At 42.1% G+C, this 17,095-nt stretch overlaps 1 protein-coding gene across 3 annotated transcripts in view; it reads right to left on the bottom strand.

Annotated features, from left to right (window-relative positions):
* The window catches only part of APBA1 (amyloid beta precursor protein binding family A member 1), a 185,812-nt gene that overhangs the window by 16,746 nt on the left and 151,971 nt on the right, over positions 1-17,095 (bottom strand). For 2 of the 3 annotated variants that reach the window (XM_016135531.2, XM_016135532.2), the window contains exons 4-8: positions 15,497-15,536; positions 12,040-12,185; positions 4,393-4,425; positions 3,300-3,386; positions 2,624-2,809 (exon numbers count right to left, since the gene is read on the bottom strand). In XM_016135531.2, the coding sequence (XP_015991017.2) occupies positions 2,624-2,809; positions 3,300-3,386; positions 4,393-4,425; positions 12,040-12,185; positions 15,497-15,536 (492 nt within the window). The remainder of the gene's footprint in view (positions 1-2,623; positions 2,810-3,299; positions 3,387-4,392; positions 4,426-12,039; positions 12,186-15,496; positions 15,537-17,095) is intronic. The other variant, XM_016135533.2, reaches the window with a different exon arrangement.

Genomic DNA, 17,095 nt, shown 5'->3' with positions numbered 1-17,095 from the left:
CAAAGGTCACACAGCTCACGGGACGGGAACTCTGTTCCCACTGTTCCTCCTTTCGCACTGGGCTCTGATAACTTTGCCCTGCATGAATCCATCAACATCATGACTTGGGGTGGCCAGCAGCAACTGAGCACTTATGTGCCTGCACTGCGTTCAGTGCTTTACAAGGACCATGACAAATCCCCACATTGAGCCTGTGACTGATGCTTAAGTGTGACTAGTCCACAAGCCCTCATTCTAAGCTCTTGAGGCTGTGTTTCAGAATTCAGAAAATTGTGGATCTTAAAGGGTAACAACGTGCTTAAATCAGACACTGTGTAAGAACCCTTTTAGAGCCTAGAGACGTGTCCTATCAACAAACACAGCAATATTCCTCCAGCAAAATGCATAAGATTCGTGGACAAATCCTATAAATGGCCTCACGGCAGTTGAGCGCAGGTTTATCAGCAAATTGACTAGAAAAATCCCTTTCTCAGAGCTCTTTAGACTTTGGAATTGTGATTCTGTTTTATTGTTCCCATTGGACAGACAGGTAGAAAAACAACAAATCCAAACAAAATCCCTAGAGAGATATTTTTAAACAGACAATTCTAACCTCTTCTCCTTTCCCTACTTTCCCTGGTTTTTGCTAAAAGCAGCTAATTAACAGTGATAGTAGTACTTTCTCTGTGGCTGGCTGTGGGAGAAGAAATGCTTACCTTTCCTTACTCAGAATCTGGTGACTTCGTGTGCCACAAGTCACATTGAGGACCACCACCCTGCATCCTGATGTAAAACTAAAAGGGAGTGAGGCATTGCTTCTTGCATCAAAGGCACAAGCGGACAGATGAACTAAAACATATGAGCTTGCTGACCATCATGTGTGGATCCACGTGGCAAATGCCCCGGCTGCTGGTATTTATGCAGTATCTATACACAGCCACACAGCAGCCCGAAGAGGGTGGCACTATCATCCTACAGAAGTTAAGCGTCCACACAGCTGGTATGCAGAGGCGGGATTCATATCCAGTTCTCCTAGGTCTGGAGCCCAGACTCCATTTTTGTCCTCTGCTTAGGAAGCCAACGGGTAAGATTTGTAGGTCCACACTTGTCCTAACTCCCGTTCCCCATTTTCTCATCATCTTTCCCAACATGAACCCCAAGGAAAAAAACCCTTCTTGGGGTTCCGAGTAGATGAGGTGTCGGAGGGATCCTCACCTGCACATCTGTGCATACAGGCAGCCTCTGGCCTGGCGAGCAGAGCAAACCCTGCCTTTTCACTGGCCTGCAGGATGCAGGCTTGCAGGACGCGTAAGGCTCTAAACTTAACTCTTTCAGAACTTTCCAAGAACCTCCTAAGATTCATTTTCTACCAGTTTACAAGTTTGGCCTCGGTTTTAAAGGAATAGCAGAGAGAATGGCGGGGAGAGGTTCTGCAAACTCTGCCTTCCAGTGACCTTGTCCCCACAGCTGCTTTCTAGAGAACCAGACCAGAAAAGGACGGTGCAGAAAATGTAAGCACCTCCTCCTCTCCAAGGCTGATGGTTTTGGTTCCCCGGAGAAACGCAGTCTGCCTCTGACTCCTACTTGTTGGAGGGAGGACATTAACTGCAGCTAGATGAACACTCTCCTGGAGAAAAATGGCCTTTTTAAAGGAACAAAGGCAACCACAGGCAATTTTAAGTTTTAAGGGCTCCCTGCTCAATATGAGAAACAGATCTTATTCAACTGTGGCAGAAGGAATAATTAGCACGGTCAACGGCACTGACGTGGCCCTCTCCGGGGCTCTGCAGTTCAAAACCATTGTGGGGCTGTGGCCCCAGCCTGGAAGGCAGCTCCAGAGGCCTGCCAAGCTATGGGAGCTGCTTGGGAGCTGACGCGGCTTGAAGCTGGTGGCCTCTCCAGCAGTTCCAGGCAGAACTGGGGAAGAAGGGCAAATGGAAGAACGGGCCCCATCTCTGTCATAAACTAATTTTCTCTGTTGACTTCATCACTTGGAGAGATGAGGGTTAGGAATCACTGGCTTTGTGAAAGGGGGAGCAGCTGGTTTTCATAAGGACAGGAGGTGGGTGAGTGGGTAGGGGCAGAGAACCTGATTTTCCTGTAGCCCCCAAGCAGTCTCCCAAATGCCCTAGTGCCCAGACGAGGCCTGCTTGGGCACCGATGGGTGTGAATGAACAATTCCCATTCTTCTTTCATTTAAGCTCTCTGGCAGCTTGGCCCCCTTGCTTTTCCTCATGCTACATTAGCGGGGCCCTGCCTCGAGGCCCTTCTACTTGCTTTCTCCTCACTCTATTCAGGTCTCTGCTCAAATCTTGCCTCCTCAGAGAGGGCTCTGTTGATCACTCTACCTGGAACAGCTTCTGTCCCTTTAACCCCTGACCTAGTTTTATTTTTTCTTTATCAAGCTTCCCATTATCTAATTTTATATTAAGTATATTTATCATCTGTCTCCCTACAACCCTCATAATGAGTACCTTGTCTGCTTTACTTAGCCATATATCCCTAGCACTACAACAGTGTCTGACACATGGTGCTCAATAAATATTTGTTTTGTGTATGATTCAGGTTCTGAGAAGTAGAGGGAATCTGGGCACCCAGGGGCAGCTCAGGTCACTGGAGGGAAATCAGGAAAAGCCACTCTTACATCCTCAGACTCAAAGACGTGGCAGATCATCTTGTACTGCCTTTTTCCATCCTGGGATGGGTGGGAGGCTTCCACGTTCTCTTGGGAGTTAGAGCGAGGCATCCGCCTGCGGGCCATCAGCACAACGATGTTCCCGATGTCTGCGATGTAGGAAATGGTCCTCAGAGGGTGGTCCATCATTGTCTCCTGGAGGGCAGGAGGGAGAGGATGCTAAGTCCAGTGCACTCACCCAGGCCTGGAGGCAAGTCCCTTGGTTAATAATTACCCCGAAAATGGTCTGTGGTGAAAAGAGTTGTGAATCATTTTACAACCAGTAGACTCTCTGGTGGGGAAGTAAAAGAAAATAAATTTACATGTGATGCTTGCATTTTGTTTTCCTGTGTGTGTGTGTGATTTTGAAAGGCTAATCTGTTTGAGTTTGTGAATCTTCTGGTAAAAAAACTTATCAGAATTATTAGCAAACGATATTCATGTTTTGGTTTTTTCTTTCAATTTTTAAGAAAACAGTTTCAAGGTCCCCCCGTCCCCACCTCCCCTGGCAGGCACTGCAAACAGAACCTTCTAGCTTGTATAGAAGCCAGCATCTGGGGACAGCTGCTCAACAGACATGGGCACAGTCTCTGAGTTGCCATACTGCTAGATTTCACCACTGGGAGAGGTGACAGCCAGCTAATACCTGTGTGTCAGCATTCAATACTTTGATTCTCTGCGTAGAAATGAAGAGATCCACCTCTGTCATTGGTTGAGATTCGCCTTCGGGAGCCTGAGAAGGAAAACACATCAAAGTAAAGCTTAGTACACTCTTCTGACACAGGCGCATGGGAGCACTCACACATAGCGGCATCGAGACACAGTCACCAGAACGGCAGTGCAGAGCCCAGAACTAGGCTGCCAAAGCTGATGGTACCACACAGAGGTGAACACATGAATGAGGGTTAGTATCTCCAGGTTACAGGGAAAAACGCAGCCTCCCCCTTGCTTTACCCTCTCTAGAAGCAGTAATTCACTGCGGTAGATTTGGCTTTATGAACAAGGATCATGAAAGGCTCTTTCTGCAAAGGTTTCAGAGCCCAACAGATTGAAGGAATAAGGACAAGTGACTGACACCTCAGGACCTCGGTGAAGTCAGAGTCTGCCCTTGATCAAGTGATAGGACCATGTTTATAGCTGCTGCAAACAAAGTCACTTGGATGCAGTTCTGGTAAGAGGGTCTTCATGTTCACACACCAACACAGCAACACAGAAGCAGTACCCTGAAGCCGCCCCACTAAGGAAGAGCCCCAGTGCCTCAACATCCCACAAGTAGCTCATAAGCACCTAGAAGCTCCACAGCCAAAAAAGAGCATCAGTCTAGTTCATTTTAAGGCTTAACTCTGAACATGTGTGGTTATTAGCGAGTTTTCTTTTTTGCATCCAGCAATCTGAGAAATCCACAAATCAAACATGACTATAATTGAACAGACCCAAGTCCCTGCCACATTAATGCTCCTGAATGGTGGGAACTTTCACACTACTGGATGTTTCATTTAGCATCTCCAATCTGCTCCTTGCTGTTCCTCTGAAGTGAAATGACTCATGAGCAACAGAAAACAGCCACTTTAGGCAACTGAGTTTTGAGAAACGTTGGCTTATGGGGCGGTTCAAAAAGAAATCTGAACAAAAACTTGCTGGATGCAGAAAATAAAAACACGAAATAATAAAAAGGCAAAACATAAATAAATGAAAAGAACAGGCAGAACACCAAGCTGATGAAGTTGTTTGTACTGCACCTTCTTCCTGCTTTTGGCTAATTTCTGGGCCATCTGCTTAGCATGGAACAAACAGAGATAGGAGAACAGTTAGAAAAGAATTTGCAGAGACTCAAAGTTGAAAAGGGAACGTCTGACAGACTAATACCGATAGTGGTATAAAGCATTTCTGTGGGAGGAGGACTTAAAATAATCCCACTCTATAGACAATGGATTTCCTAACTCAAAATTTAGTAGGTGGTAGGGGCGGTAAAAGGAAGGAAATGTATTGTGTCACTTCTTATACTTAACTGCAACCTATGTTTGCCAAGAACCAACTTTTGGTTCTGTTGATTTTCTTATCGTATGCCTGTTTTCTGCTTCACTGATTTCAGCCTCTCTCTCAATCTCTCTCTCTCTCTTTTTTTTTTTTTACTTTCTCTGGGCTAAATTTGCTGATTGTTTCTGAGCTTTGAGAGATGAAAACTTAAGCGATATGACATTTTTTTGATATATTTATTTAAAGCTATGAATCTTCCTGTAAGTACTGCTTTAGCTGTATCCCACAAATTTTGATGCGCTGCAATTTAATGTTCATTTAAAACATTTTCTAATTTCCACTATGATTTCTCCTTTGAACTTTTGGATTATTTAGAATTGTGTTATTAATTTTAATACATTTGGAGATTTTCTAGTTATCTTTTTTGTTACTCATTTCTGAATTAATTCCACTGGGTCAGAGAATATACTCTGATTTCAACCCTTTGAAATTCACTGACTCTTAACTGTATGGCCCAGAACACAACTGACTTTGGTGAATCTGTCATGTAGACTTTACAAGATGTATTCTTCAATTGCTGGGGATAGTATTCGATCAATGTTGATGAGATCAATTATATTGGTTAAGAATATTGTTCAAATCTTCTAAGTACTTGGTGATCTTTTTTTTGTCTGCTCATTCTAATGTTTATTGAGAGAGGTATGTTAAAATCTCCAACTGTTACTATGGACTTGTCTCTGTCTGCTTCATTTGGTCTTTGCTTTATTCATTTTATAGCTATGTTATAAGGTGCATACACACTTAAGATGTTTATGTCTTCCTATTAAATTGTTTTATTGTTGTCCCTCTTTATATCCAGTATTACTTCTTGCCTTAAATTTGTGTAATATTAATATACCCTACACCTAACTAAATATGGATATAGTGTTACACTCTTTGCTCATAAGTAAAAGCATAGCTGATAAAAGCAGAGACTTGGGCTGAATTGCTTAAAACTCGGTCTTGGCTCTGCTCCCTTACTAGGTGTGTGACTCGGAGCAAGCCACTGAACAACTCTGTGCTTCAGTCTACTCATCTGTCAAATGAGGATAAAAATAACATCTACCTCAGTAGTGCCGTTCTGAGAATAAAACGAATATATGCAAAGGCCTTAGAACAGTGCCTGGTATACTATAAGCACTATATTTGTGTTTGCCATAATATAATTTACCTACATCAGGATGCAATTTCTTGGCTTTTAGTAAGGCTTGCTATATGCACACAGATTTTGTACAAATAATGGTGAGTCAATGGCCAAACCAGAACGCTGTTGTGGTGATGCGGGAGGGGTGGAGGAAGGTCTGCTCTTTCACATTCCTCAGTACTCACCTGGCAGAAACCTCTTGTGTTCTCAGCAGCTCATCTCTATTTCATTAATGACTAAAATGTGTTGTCTGTACTATCTCATTGTGGAGAAACTGGATGAGTCAGTCACTCAAACACCAAATAGCTAATCTTTGTACACCAGGAAACTAGGGCAGCCTACTCCCACACAGCCACCTCATAACTCTTACTGGTGGTCACAGTGAACACTGTGCTCTGGAAAAGTCCAAAGGCAAGTGTTCCCCTAACTGCCGTGCATGATGGTGGAAATATTTCTGCATCTGATGAGTGGTTCTATGCTGATGCTAAAAACGCCACACATGTACTATGTGGAATCTGAGAGTCCTGCCGAAGGAAGTTCTTACCTGGGCGAGTTACAATCCTATGATAAATGATTGCTGTGAGATCCTAAAGTTTTTCTATTTTCTACCACCTCCCCTAAAATGACATGACATGAAATGATATGGCAGGAACATAGGAATTTCCATTATTTTTGAGACCAAAACCTAATAGCTGTTGGTTAAAGTCCTTCACTCTAGAGAACAGTGATCTGAAAGGGCCCTTTCAAAGGAAAACAAGTCTGCTGCCAATGGAACGCCCAAATTCTGTTTTGTTTTGTTTTGTTTTTTAACTGAAATGGGTGATAAGGAAGAGGATCCAAAAGGCAGACCGAGTTTCATGAAAGGCATTCTGAAATGTTTATGAAGTTAAAAATATTTTATTCCCTTAGAGAAATAACATATTTAAATCACTTATGATATTCAAGTTCCCCAGAACAAACCATAATTGAAAACTGAGATATAACATTGGAAATGATGATGGAGTTGGAGCCAGAATGAGAAACTGGAGTAGTAGAGAGGTCTAAGAGAACCACAGGGCCAGCACGCATCTCAAAGTGAGGCATGCCAGCACCCATTTAAGTCCTTGTGTTTCACGGAACTGATTATGGCTTACTACCCAGCAGGCTGTGTGCAAGGACATAAACTGTGGCACCGCCCATCCAATCACTCGATCCGCAATGTGTATTGAGTGTTAACTGTTGTTAAGACTCTCTATGTTATTCACACTGGGGAGCCTCCTGACTTTAAATTTTCTTTTCCTAGCTGACAGTATTCTTCTAAGTGTTTCATATCTATCAACATAAAAGTTTAGAACAACCCTGTGAGGTAGGCACCACATCATCCTATCTTTCAGAAGAGGAAACTGCGGCACAGAGAGGATAATTAACTTGCCCCAAATCACACAGTTTTCAGATTTGGAAGTCTCACTCTATACTCCAAACTGCTAGTTGTATGATCTGGGCAAGTGTTTCACCTGTAAACTTCTCTCTTTGCCCAAAAAATGGGGTTAATAATACCTACCTCATAGGATTCCCCACGTTCTCCATTTTAAGGTGTAAATGAGAATGTATGTGAAAGGCCTGCTATAAGTATTAATATCCTTTTTATCAACCACAGACTTTTCCAAGTCAGGTGGAAAACCACATGGCTGAGACAAAGCTATACTGGTAGAAATGCTGATTCTACAATTAAATCACAGTTTCTGACATTTCAAGAAAATCTTTCCATAAGAGAATAGAAAAACCTGATCTTTTGTAATGAACAAGGCAGATATAAGGCTATTTGATAATGAATGATCCTTACAAAAATGCACGGACCAAAAAATGTCAAAAAATATTTCTGAGCTAATTACATGAGCTTCACAAATTTAAAAAGAATGGAGACATGTATACCAGACTCTGCACAGACATGAAGCAGTTCCTACAGCTCAGGAAGGTTCAGCAGGTCACCCCGTCTTCTGTTCGAAGAGCAGAGAATGAAGTGGGAATGAGGGTGGAATGAAGCACAGAGACGTAGTGGGAGAGGAAGACAAGCGAGCTCGCTGCACTGCTCCAAGTTTGCACCTACATGTGCAGTTCAAGCATTATTCCCACAGTGCGTGTGTGTGGCGGGGGGTGTCTTTATCTAGGGTACATTTAAAAAAATAATCATAGTTACTTTTATTGAGTACTTTCAACATACCAGAAATTATGCTAAATGCTTTATGTGATGATATGACAAGTATTATTATTCCCATTTTACAGATATAATCATATTTTTGAATTCTTCCTTAAGACATGGTCTGACTTTAGGTCATCTAAAATTGGGGTTTATTTGACATTCAAATACCTAAGTTTTAGAAAACAGGGTGCGAGCTCATGAAATAATTTTTTTTTCCCGTGGTTAATACAGAGGATAATTTATTTTCTCACTGCATTAGAAGTTTTGGATATGTAAACAGCCTATTACCCAACTTGTTTTAAAAGTACACAACAATTGCCTTTGGCAATCAGTAAATAAGGCTGCTTTCTTTTAACGTTGTTATTAACTGTATACTTTTTTCCTTTTTAACTTTTTAAAAAATATTTTTATTAAAATATAGCTAACATACAATATTACATTAAGTTTCAGGTGTACTCTAGGGTATTTTAAATACTGATAGTGTAAAGGGCAAAGCTCTTTCCAGAAGTTTCTCCCAAAACATGCTCCAGAGAATCCTAGCAATGAGACTTTACATAACAGGCAAAACACAGTGAAAATGTATTCTCTGTTCAAATAACTATGGGAGGTTTCTGGCTAAACAAAATGAATTAAACCTCCTTAGTACAGGACTTCACAGAGTCTTTAATAGGAAAACATATGTGGCAAACATCGAAAAAAGAGATGCATTTTGCAGGGTGTCTTCAGTTTCTTTGCCAATGAAACCCTACCAGTGAGAAGCAGCTTGACTGGAAAGCAACAGATGCTCCAGCATGCTGGGTGGCCCGCCCTCCTCTAAGGCAGCGTTTCTCAAATTGTAGTGTACATCGGAAACTCCGGAAGGGCTTACGAAGACACAGACCCCTGGGCCCTACTCTGAGTTTCTGACTAAGGTGGGGCCAGAGAACATGCATTTCTAACAAGTTCCCAGGCGATGCTGCTGCCGGGACCCTGGACACCCCACTTTGAGGACTACTGCTCTTATGCTTTCTGACGTTACATGGGAGCTTCCTGAAAGAATATTATTTCTTCTCAAAAATGACGAACGACAAAGACAGAAAGGCACATGAAGGAAGGTCCAAAGATGATTGAAAAAAAGTTAAAAAATGGCGGATGTATTCTACCTTTCCTATTGCATTCAGACACATCTTATTTATTATATTTTGGGAGATAGAAAGCCTTTTAATTTCAGATTCCTTGGGCTGCCTTGTATTACTGTTACCTCAACACTCTTCTTGACTCCCTTAATAGACTGCATGTTTCTCAAGGTCAAGGACTGGGTCTTGGCTAATTTTTATCTCCTAAGATGCCTATAATGTGGATCTGCATAGGAATGGTTTGCTTTTTGAGCCAAATTCCTTTGTTTTCTCCTCACTTCGAGTAGAGAACACCTGGCCAAATCACAACTCCAAATTCTCTCCCCATCAGCAAATGCATCTGTAAATTCTTTGCTAGATTAAGAAAACTGTAATCCTTATGGCTCTAAATGTAAATCCAATATCAAAATTCAATCGTAGTATTCGGTTGGTGCTACGTGAGTGACAGACACTACAATCAGTGAATAGAACAGAAATTAAAGACTGCTTTGAAATGGACACCTAAGCTTCAGGTTCAGAGTTTGCTGAGAGACAAAGCACCACAAACACCGAGGCTGGTTTCACGGTGGCTAATGGCACCACTAACCTGGGGAACTTAAGTGCTGTGTTGAGAGTTTAGCTGAGCTACTCCATGGTCTTGCTGCCTCAGTAATGGCCAAGCAGCCGGCGTGGGCCTTAGACTGACACAAGTCCCCTCACATAAGTCAGTTCCTTAGATAACAGCCCATGGAGTCACAAACAAACATAAGCTCCTTCTATGACTCCAACAGCCCTGTGATCAATAGTCTCCCCCGCCTCTCAGGACCTCCCCCTTCTGTGCCTGTGGAGCTTACCAACTCCTGATGCTTTTTGGTTTGACTTGACCCATCTGGCCTTAACATTCCATCCATGGACCCCAATAAAGGCACGTGCCCAGGTCCTGCCTCTCTTTGCTTGCACCCTGCCTTGACTTCCCCATGTGGCCCCTTCAGGACTTTCTCCAGGACCTGTGAGTAATAACTTCTCTATCTTAATTTCTCTTCTGTTCTGTTGCTTACCATCTGGCACCCCAGGGCTCTACTTAACAAATGTTCACTTAACAAAATTGTAGCATGCTGTGTTTAGTAACTATGGGACACGAGGAGTCACAACCTAAAGACCTTGTTCTTAACAGTCATTGTTCTGGATGAAATAAGACGGGATGGTGCCTGAGAAGCAGCTTGTTTTCTCAGAGGGGTTTGTGTATTCTTGCTTTGAACACTGTGCCTAGTGGATCCTAAGTTAAGAGGATGACAGTGGGAAGATCTCACAGTTTTAACATCACCACTTTATGAGAAGGGGTGATGGTGAAAAGGAATTAGGCCAAGCTTGGGTGGGCAGCTCAACAGGAACCTGATGTTCTACCAGCATTACTGAATCTGAAAGACTTAGAAGGTATGAAGGTCAGGCTGATATGTTTTCATGGAGCTGTCCTGTGGAGAACCACAGGATAGGACGCATCTCTGTGGGTAGGGGTTGGGACTTGCCATGAAGGAAGTGGACCTTCCCACTGCCAATCATCACAGGAGAGGCTAATTTTGGGAGAAGACAGGGGCACCAGAGAAGTAGACCAGAAGCAGCACCTGTGCTCTGCAGGACCTCTGTGGATTGCTTCCACTCTTCCCTTCAAGCTGTCAGGTGGTGTCTCACCTGTCAAGGCCTCTCCCGCACTCCTGAAGCACTTAGTATAGGGTACCCTTCTCTCCTCCTCGGTACGCCCTGCATGTTCTCTGGCCTAATTCATTTCTCATTTGCGCTGCTGAGTTTGAGAGTAAGGATCTCATTTTATAAATCACCATTTTCCCTCACTCCTGAGACCTTGCACAGCTTTGAGTATCTAAGTGCTCAAGAAATGCCTTTTCCTTGATTGAGAGATTAAAGACTCTCAGTTACCACCTTCTACCTGCGCTTCTTTCTCATTCCACATTGCCACACAAACACGAGGATGAAACGGGAATGTGTGAGTGAGAAGATACAGAAAAGGGAATGGTTTATTGAGGAGGGAATTGATTTTGACCAGTTGACACTGGATAAAACCAGTTCTGGAGAGTCCTAACCTATCCCAACTTGCTTGAAATACCTGCTTCGGGGTTTCAAAGATGTGGTTGCCCAATGTTTCTGGGTGCTGGTGGCACTTAATGACACTTGAGTGACATAATGGTACTTTATGTGTCCCTGTAGTCCTGGGTTTGTCTCTAATTCTAGGCGGCGCTGGGCTCATGGAGAGGCTAGAGCTCTGCATTTCCATGAGATCAGACTAGTTCTGGCTGGCTCACGCTAGTTCAAGGATGATTTAAATGAGATGAAAGTGTTGTTCCTAGCTCACTTTTTTAAAATCTTGATGAAACACATTCAAACAGGTTGACTGGCTCAAACTAGTTTAAAATGGGTTAGCCTTGCTCAGGCTCGTTCAGACTAGCTAGGTTAGATCTGATCAAATGGTTTGTTTTACTTGAAGCAAGCCAGTTCAATTTCACTTAAACAGGACCAACCTATCTGAAAGCAATGGGACCTAGTTTGAACCACACTGTGACACGAAATGTTTAAGTCATGGGTCTCTAGTTGCCAGTGTAAATATAGTGACACACCTCTCACGCCGGAGATATAATACTCAAAACACTATTCTTCATCATATTAACTTTTCAAAGTTTGTGATCACAGGCACTTTTTCTCAAAATTGGCCCTTAAGGATAACCTTAATATCTAGTATTTATACATAAGGACTCCAGTACACTTTGGAAATCTTTTTGCCGCTTAAAACTGTTAGCAGGTACACATACAAGTGCTGCCTGCAGTGCCATCCCGATCGATTCTTCTCTAAATTCCAGATACATGAGGTTTGGGGCAGCTGCTATGGATAGCTCAGGTGCCCACCTGTGCCCCCCGCCCCCGCGGAGCACGTACCCCCTCTCACCTTGATCCTGCTCACTGCTTCCTGGGCCTGCATCATGCGCACATTTTTGGAGGGAGTTTTGTCTGAGAGCAGCTGGGTGGAGCCAAGGTAATTGGCAGCAAAAATGATTCCATCGATTAAGTCTTCGGGGTCACAAGGTCCAGGAACTATAAGACAGAGCCACAGTGGTAAGTGAAGCCACTCTGGGGGTGAGGGACCCTGACCAATAGCCGGCATAACAACCCCCACCCTACACTGCTCACCACCGGCACAGGGGACCCAGCTCCCAAGATTCTTGAGTGTTTGTGTCAACCTGCCAGTCTAAGGCACTGCTCTGTGCCTGCCTTCACTTACCCTCGCCTTTGAACAGAAGAAACAATTTGTTCTTAGAGTAACTTACTTTACCCATGCCTTTCACTGTGAGAAATGAAGTGAGTATTTATGTAAATACAAAACATAAAGCTCAGTGATGAAGGATGTTGTTTCTCCTGTTAGACTGAATTCTTTGGGGACAAGGACTATGTCACAGTCGTCTCAGGCTCTCTTGTGTCCTGTCAGCATCTGCAACCCAGTGGTATCAAATAAATGTTTCTGACAAATGGTTAGTTAATTGGTTCCTTGACTTGCCACACATTCGTATCTCCTCCTCTCCCTTTTATCCATAATGGGGGAAACAAATTTCATAAATCAGAAAAACGGGATATTTGTTTCAGACCGTCTGGATTCCCATGATAGCCTCTGTCTCCAGTTCTGGGAGGCAGATAACATTATCCCAAAGCTTTGGTCTCATCTCGCCAACGTTGCTGGCTCACAGACCATAACGTTACAGGGCCTGCGTCCACATACAGATCAATTTCAAGGAAAATGGGAATTTGTTTCATTGTTCAGCTTTTTAAATCAAATCTTAGTTTTAAGTACTTAAAATATAGGTGAGCCAATTCTAATCATAATCACCTGTAAACAAGACTTGAAATTAAAACATGTCTGGGACTAATATATAACTTTACACCAGATGCACTAAGAAAGGCTTGTAATTACGCAATGAAGACATGTATTTTCTTTGGCTTGAATGCCATATTTGGGGAGTCTAAAATAAACATTTTAACCCACAGTTCAAACATCAGAGTCTTCAATCAAGTACCTTGAAATGGAAACAATTTGCTTTTCTTTTTTTCTTGGAGAGCTAATCTGAAATGGTTTTAGTTTTCATCCTTAAACATGAAGCTCATCTTGAGCTTAAATAGCCACTTCCCATGATAAGCTACTTATCAGGGTACAGACTTAAAATAATCTACCCATTTTTTCTAAAACCAACGTGGTGGTTGAAACAAAGAAATTAACAATGTTTTAAGTAAAGGCCTTCGCAAAACATGTGTGTAGTAATGAAATAAGGAAATCTGTTATTTGTCTTATTCTTGATCATTCTAGGAAAAACTTCTGGACAAACAATGAATGGTACCTGCCTCCACTACCAGTAATTTACATTATTCTCAACAGCCATATGTTTCCTGAAACTTTTCAAAGATGTGAGGAGGATTCAGGTTATTTACAATATATGGTTTCCTTGTATAGAAGGGAAACACTAATTTAACTAAAATAAAATATGGACAAATTTGGACTCACGCTATGCTTTCTAAAAAATAAAACGTTACCATTCTTCTATTATGAACTCCTATGATGGATGTGCAGTGTTACGTAATCATTCTTTTTTTTGCCAACCAGGTCTTAAGAAAAAAGACTGCATCTGGGATAGTAAGTTTTAAAAATGTTTCATTTATTTTGTGAAAGTAATACATGTACAAAAACTTCCAATCTCATATATTCATCTCTGATTTAGCTCTCCTCACTGAAAAGGGTCCCTCTTTAACTATAATGAGTGTGGACATGCAGGTATGTTTCAGAGCAATCCAAATAATATTTAAACTGTGGTAAGTGTCAAACAGCCAAGAGGCAGAAATACTGGACCCAAATAACATACATTTGAGACGTAATCTTATGTCTTTGATTCTCCAGGGAAACTGATGATAATCAAATGTCACCGTCACTGTATCATACCCAGAAAAAAAGCACCCTAATGTCACAGTTCATTTTAGGCTCAGATGTTAGTGTATTATTAAAAAGTTTAAAAGATTAAAGTTACGAGGGTCCTAAGTCAAAGAATCGCAGGTTTTGTTTTGTCCTTTGGGATGTGTTCTTCCTTTCAGAGAAGCCCCTGTGTTGCTCTGCAGGTGAACAAGGACACATGTATATTCTCACCCTCGTGTTTAATGCCAAGCCCGGAGGACTGGACAAGAAGTTTCCAAACTCCCAAAAAACTCCCTCATGGAAGGTGCTCTCATGGAATTTTGGAGCTTTGCAAAAGTGATGAAAATAATTTACAGGTTACTCAAGGAAGAAACTGGAGTAACTGAAAAAACCTTTGAGCTGTCCTGGGCTCCAGGCCCAAAGGTTCAAGGAGGTTTATGAATCCTGATTACTCATTCCCAGGCAGTGGCACACACCAACCGTTTACTCACAGGATCCAAAGGCTAGACATGGCCTCAGGGTGATGTCTAGGCCCATGAAAATCCCACTTCAAGGAAATGACAATCCACCCTACATTAGAAAGCATCCGACAACCTTCTGGTAGAGGATCACTGTCACCTCCAGCTAGGGAACGCCTTTATGTGAATGCGAAAGAGGCGTTTCATTTGTCTGGCCTGACCTCAACCTGGGGTGCCTAGTTTGGGCTGAGTTTCGGCCTCAGTAGGCCCCTTGACTGGGTATCCTTGTGCAGTGAACAACCTGCACAATTGTGTGTGTGGTAGCCCTGCAGAGAATGCAGGGAGAAGTGTGGAGTCAAGACTGCTGGTTCACGAGCCTGGTTTTGCTACTTGCTAACTGCATGAGCTTGGGAAAGTTGCTCACCCCTTTGATGCCTCAGTCTCTCATGCATAAGGTGGGGATAATAATAAAACCCACTTTACAAGATGGATGTGAGGATTCAATTAGTTATTACATGCAAAGTACTTAGAGCAGTACCTTGAAGATAAATGTTCTATTACTAGCTCATCCAAGCAAGAGAGCCAGGAATTACTGGGTAGGTCTTTTTTTTTTTTTCTTCCTTTTAAATAAAGATAACCAAAATTTCTTCCTTAAAGCTCATTCCCACTTGAACAGTCCTTGATGGGTGTAAGTGGTGTACTGGACTACAGGCAAGAAGACTTGGGTTTCAGATCCAATATGACCATTATGAAGCAGGGCAAGCCCCCGCCCTAGCCTCAGGTTCTCATGGGCAGAAGCAGCAAAGGCATGGAGGATCTTTGAGAGGTTCATGGCTTTTGTTCGTTTATTCTAAGATTTTAAGACTGTTAAGACTGAATTAAGTGGCTCTGTGGCCTTTCCCCACTATCGCCTTCCAGCCCCGTGCTTCAAATACCTCAGATGCTAAAAGATTTATGAATGACTCAGCGCTCGATATTTTCTTTTCAGCTCTTACCTTCAACGTAGGTTGGGAATGAAGCCAAGCTTTTTCTTGACTGTAATTAAGACAAAGAGGTTTCAAAAAGAGCAAAGCATGATGAAAAATGCATAAACACAACCATCCATGCAACATGAAAAATAAATACATCTCCAATGGCAGATATTAACCAGTTAGCAACCATGTTTGGTTACGGAAAGTACAGAGTAAATAAACATACTCGTTTCTTATTAAAGATTACCTAAAGCCCAGAACCATCCATTTCTGTATGTTAGATAATCTAAAAATGCTATGTTCCACACCAGAGAGATGTCAGTCAGCTTTAAAAATATCTCATAGACCAATATTTATAATCCACAATAGCAATACAAAGGGCTCAATCTGTATTCTTTAAAAACTGGGTTTCTAAGTGAAAAACTGCTGTTTAATAAAAGCACTAAGAATATGATTATATGTTGAAATTAAGAATTCTCTTAGAGAATTTTATTTCATTTTAGGTCTTTGCTTCCGGTGATCTTTCACTGTGCTAAAAATGTTTACCAGAGTTTTATCTCTTTCTTTCATCTATTACTGATTTATTTTAGTTAAAAAAATTCCATTATATATATAATTCTCATGCGTTACTTCAAAATAAAAAGACAACAAACAAAGGAGTAAATTAAAAGCCCTGGAATTTCTTATATTAAGTAATACCTTGGAGCAAAGGTTAGTATTCCAACAGTGCCACTAGAAATAGATGTGACCAAACAGAAACCTTCTAGAATCTGACTGGATGGCAGTTGAAATGCTAGCTCTCAGAGCAATACTTACCATTTAGTTCCTTTTACAAGTTATCCTACAGATAACTTTGAGGGGCATAAGGGTAGGAAATTCATTCCTGCTTCAATCAGTAATGGATTTATAGCTGATCTGTCTAGGGCAGGCTGATGTGAGCATTGCAGGTGAGTAGAGAGTCCCTAAAATGGGCAAAAAGTAGGGTGTGCATGGCCAAGGGTTATCCTCGGGAAGCCTAAGACTGTCATTGCTAAGAAGCGCCCAGGTGTTAGGTGATCATTTAAATTATTTTTAGAAAAAGAGTATCTGGTACAACATAGCTGTTCAGCAGCTTGACTAGAATTGAGGGTATACTTTGGGAAGCCTGGTGGCCTGGAAGGGTGAAGGGCCCTGCCTGAGGGCTGGGATGTCATGGGAAACAATTCCATATCACAGAACTTTACACAATGTGATTCCCTTGGAAGATGGGAATGGCAAAGGGGTGATAAATTAGTTAATACTTGTACCACACTAGAAAAAAACAGCAGTGTTAACTGTTATGTGAAAAACTGGAGGCATTCAAAGACACCTAATTTTAGCAATTTCACTCAACTCAGGCCAATGACAGGAACTCAGACAGTGATCACACAGCACACTATGCAGGGCAGTCTGTCAGCAAACGCATTGCTCGCTGGGATGAAACGGCTGCTCACGCCACAGAGGGTAGGGTTCTGGCTTCAGAAGGGATCATTTTAAAGAAACTAAAGATATGAGTCCACCGGGAATAAAAGGTTATTGGCTGTTGATGCATTCACGGAAAAACGCACACCAAGTAGAAGCCAAGGTATGTGGATTGGAGGAACG

The sequence above is a fragment of the Rousettus aegyptiacus genome, unplaced genomic scaffold, assembly GCF_014176215.1.
Source record: "Rousettus aegyptiacus isolate mRouAeg1 unplaced genomic scaffold, mRouAeg1.p scaffold_m13_p_3, whole genome shotgun sequence".
NCBI classification, from domain to species: Eukaryota; Metazoa; Chordata; class Mammalia; order Chiroptera; family Pteropodidae; genus Rousettus; species Rousettus aegyptiacus.
Note: the sequence above shows the minus strand (reverse complement) of the source record. Positions and strands in the feature narration are given on the sequence as shown.